At 38.9% G+C, this 1,313-nt stretch overlaps 1 protein-coding gene across 1 annotated transcript in view; it reads right to left on the reverse strand.

Annotated features, from left to right (window-relative positions):
• usp25 (ubiquitin specific peptidase 25) overlaps positions 1-1,313 on the reverse strand; it is a gene marked incomplete in the record, with an annotated part of 93,279 nt that overhangs the window by 12,896 nt on the left and 79,070 nt on the right. The window contains 2 exon segments of the mRNA XM_014030869.1: positions 631-754; positions 1,027-1,106. Of these exon segments, the coding sequence (XP_013886323.1) occupies positions 631-754; positions 1,027-1,106 (204 nt within the window).

Genomic DNA, 1,313 nt, shown 5'->3' on the forward strand with positions numbered 1-1,313 from the left:
GTGTAGTGAAGCACAGAGAGGGAGACGAAGTAAACAAACAAGCAGGAAAATGAAACTTATCGTCCTCATTTTTTTTACCGACCTCAAAATAACTTATCGTGCAATTAATTGATTTATTGACTTTCGCGACAGACATAACTGCAACTACCACATTAGGCTCATAAGGCTGGTGTACGGTTGCTGAGTGCAGTGATGAATGTGCTGCTCAAGGCCAGCACCCCCAGGCCTRACCAATAAGACCAGAGCAGAGCCAGGTTTGTGGAGGAAAAATAAAAAGAGGCTCAAACCATATTGCTGAAAGGATTTTTATCAGTAAGTATCAGGAAAAAAAATCATTGGACTGATTTATTTTTGGGTCTGCAAACCTGCTAAAACAGTATCTCAGAAAAAGCAATCAGAACCAAGATCAGCACTGAAGGGAAATGTCTGTTCTTGTTAAGGTTTGCTGAGTCACTATAGTAAAGGAAGTTTGATATAAAGGAACTGGAGTGACAAAGAAGGACAACTGAACAGAAAGATACCAATTTTAAAACAGATAATGCTCTTTTTGAAACACTTGATTTGATTTGATAAATCTGTCACACTGGATTAAACATTACCTTCTCTTAAAAAAAATCTAAAATTGCTCACCAGCAAACACTCTCTGCGGTAAAAACCAAGAAGCTTCTCGCTGTGTCCTCTGTACATCCCTTTTAACAAAAGCTCCTTGTTGTACTGGTATGCGTAAATAAGATATATCAGGGCCTCCACATAACTGGAAGGGAAGAGATAAACACATATTTCAATCAGATAAAACAGTATCAAAGATAAACAGAGAACTTTAGAGAGTAAACCATTGCAAAGAACAAAAGAACTCAGTGGTCCCACTGCACAACTCTATGAGCAGCTGCACTCACGGTTTGCTAGGGACCCCTGCAGGATGAGCTGGATTGGAAAATTTGACTTTTAGAAATGGTGGGGGGACTGAGTTCATTTGTTTTTTCATTGGTAAACTTTAGGAGGCCATATGGAACTGTGTCAACATACTTTGCCTTCTGGAAGAGCTCCAGACCAATCACCATGAAGATGGTCGTTTCTCGGAAATTCCTGTAGTCCTGATGCCACATCTGCCAGAAAGAAACACATTAACAACCAAATAAACAACCACATGGCCAAATAAAACATGCAAGTAGCAAGTATCTACGTGCAAATGTATGTATATACAGCGGGTAAAATAAGTATTAAACACATCACCATTTTTCTCAGTAAATATATTACTAGAGGTGCTAATGACATGAAATTTTCACCAGATGTTGGTAACAACCCAAGTGATC

The sequence above is a fragment of the Austrofundulus limnaeus genome, unplaced genomic scaffold (genome assembly GCF_001266775.1).
Source record: "Austrofundulus limnaeus strain Quisiro unplaced genomic scaffold, Austrofundulus_limnaeus-1.0 Scaffold1132, whole genome shotgun sequence".
NCBI classification, from domain to species: domain Eukaryota; kingdom Metazoa; phylum Chordata; class Actinopteri; order Cyprinodontiformes; family Rivulidae; genus Austrofundulus; species Austrofundulus limnaeus.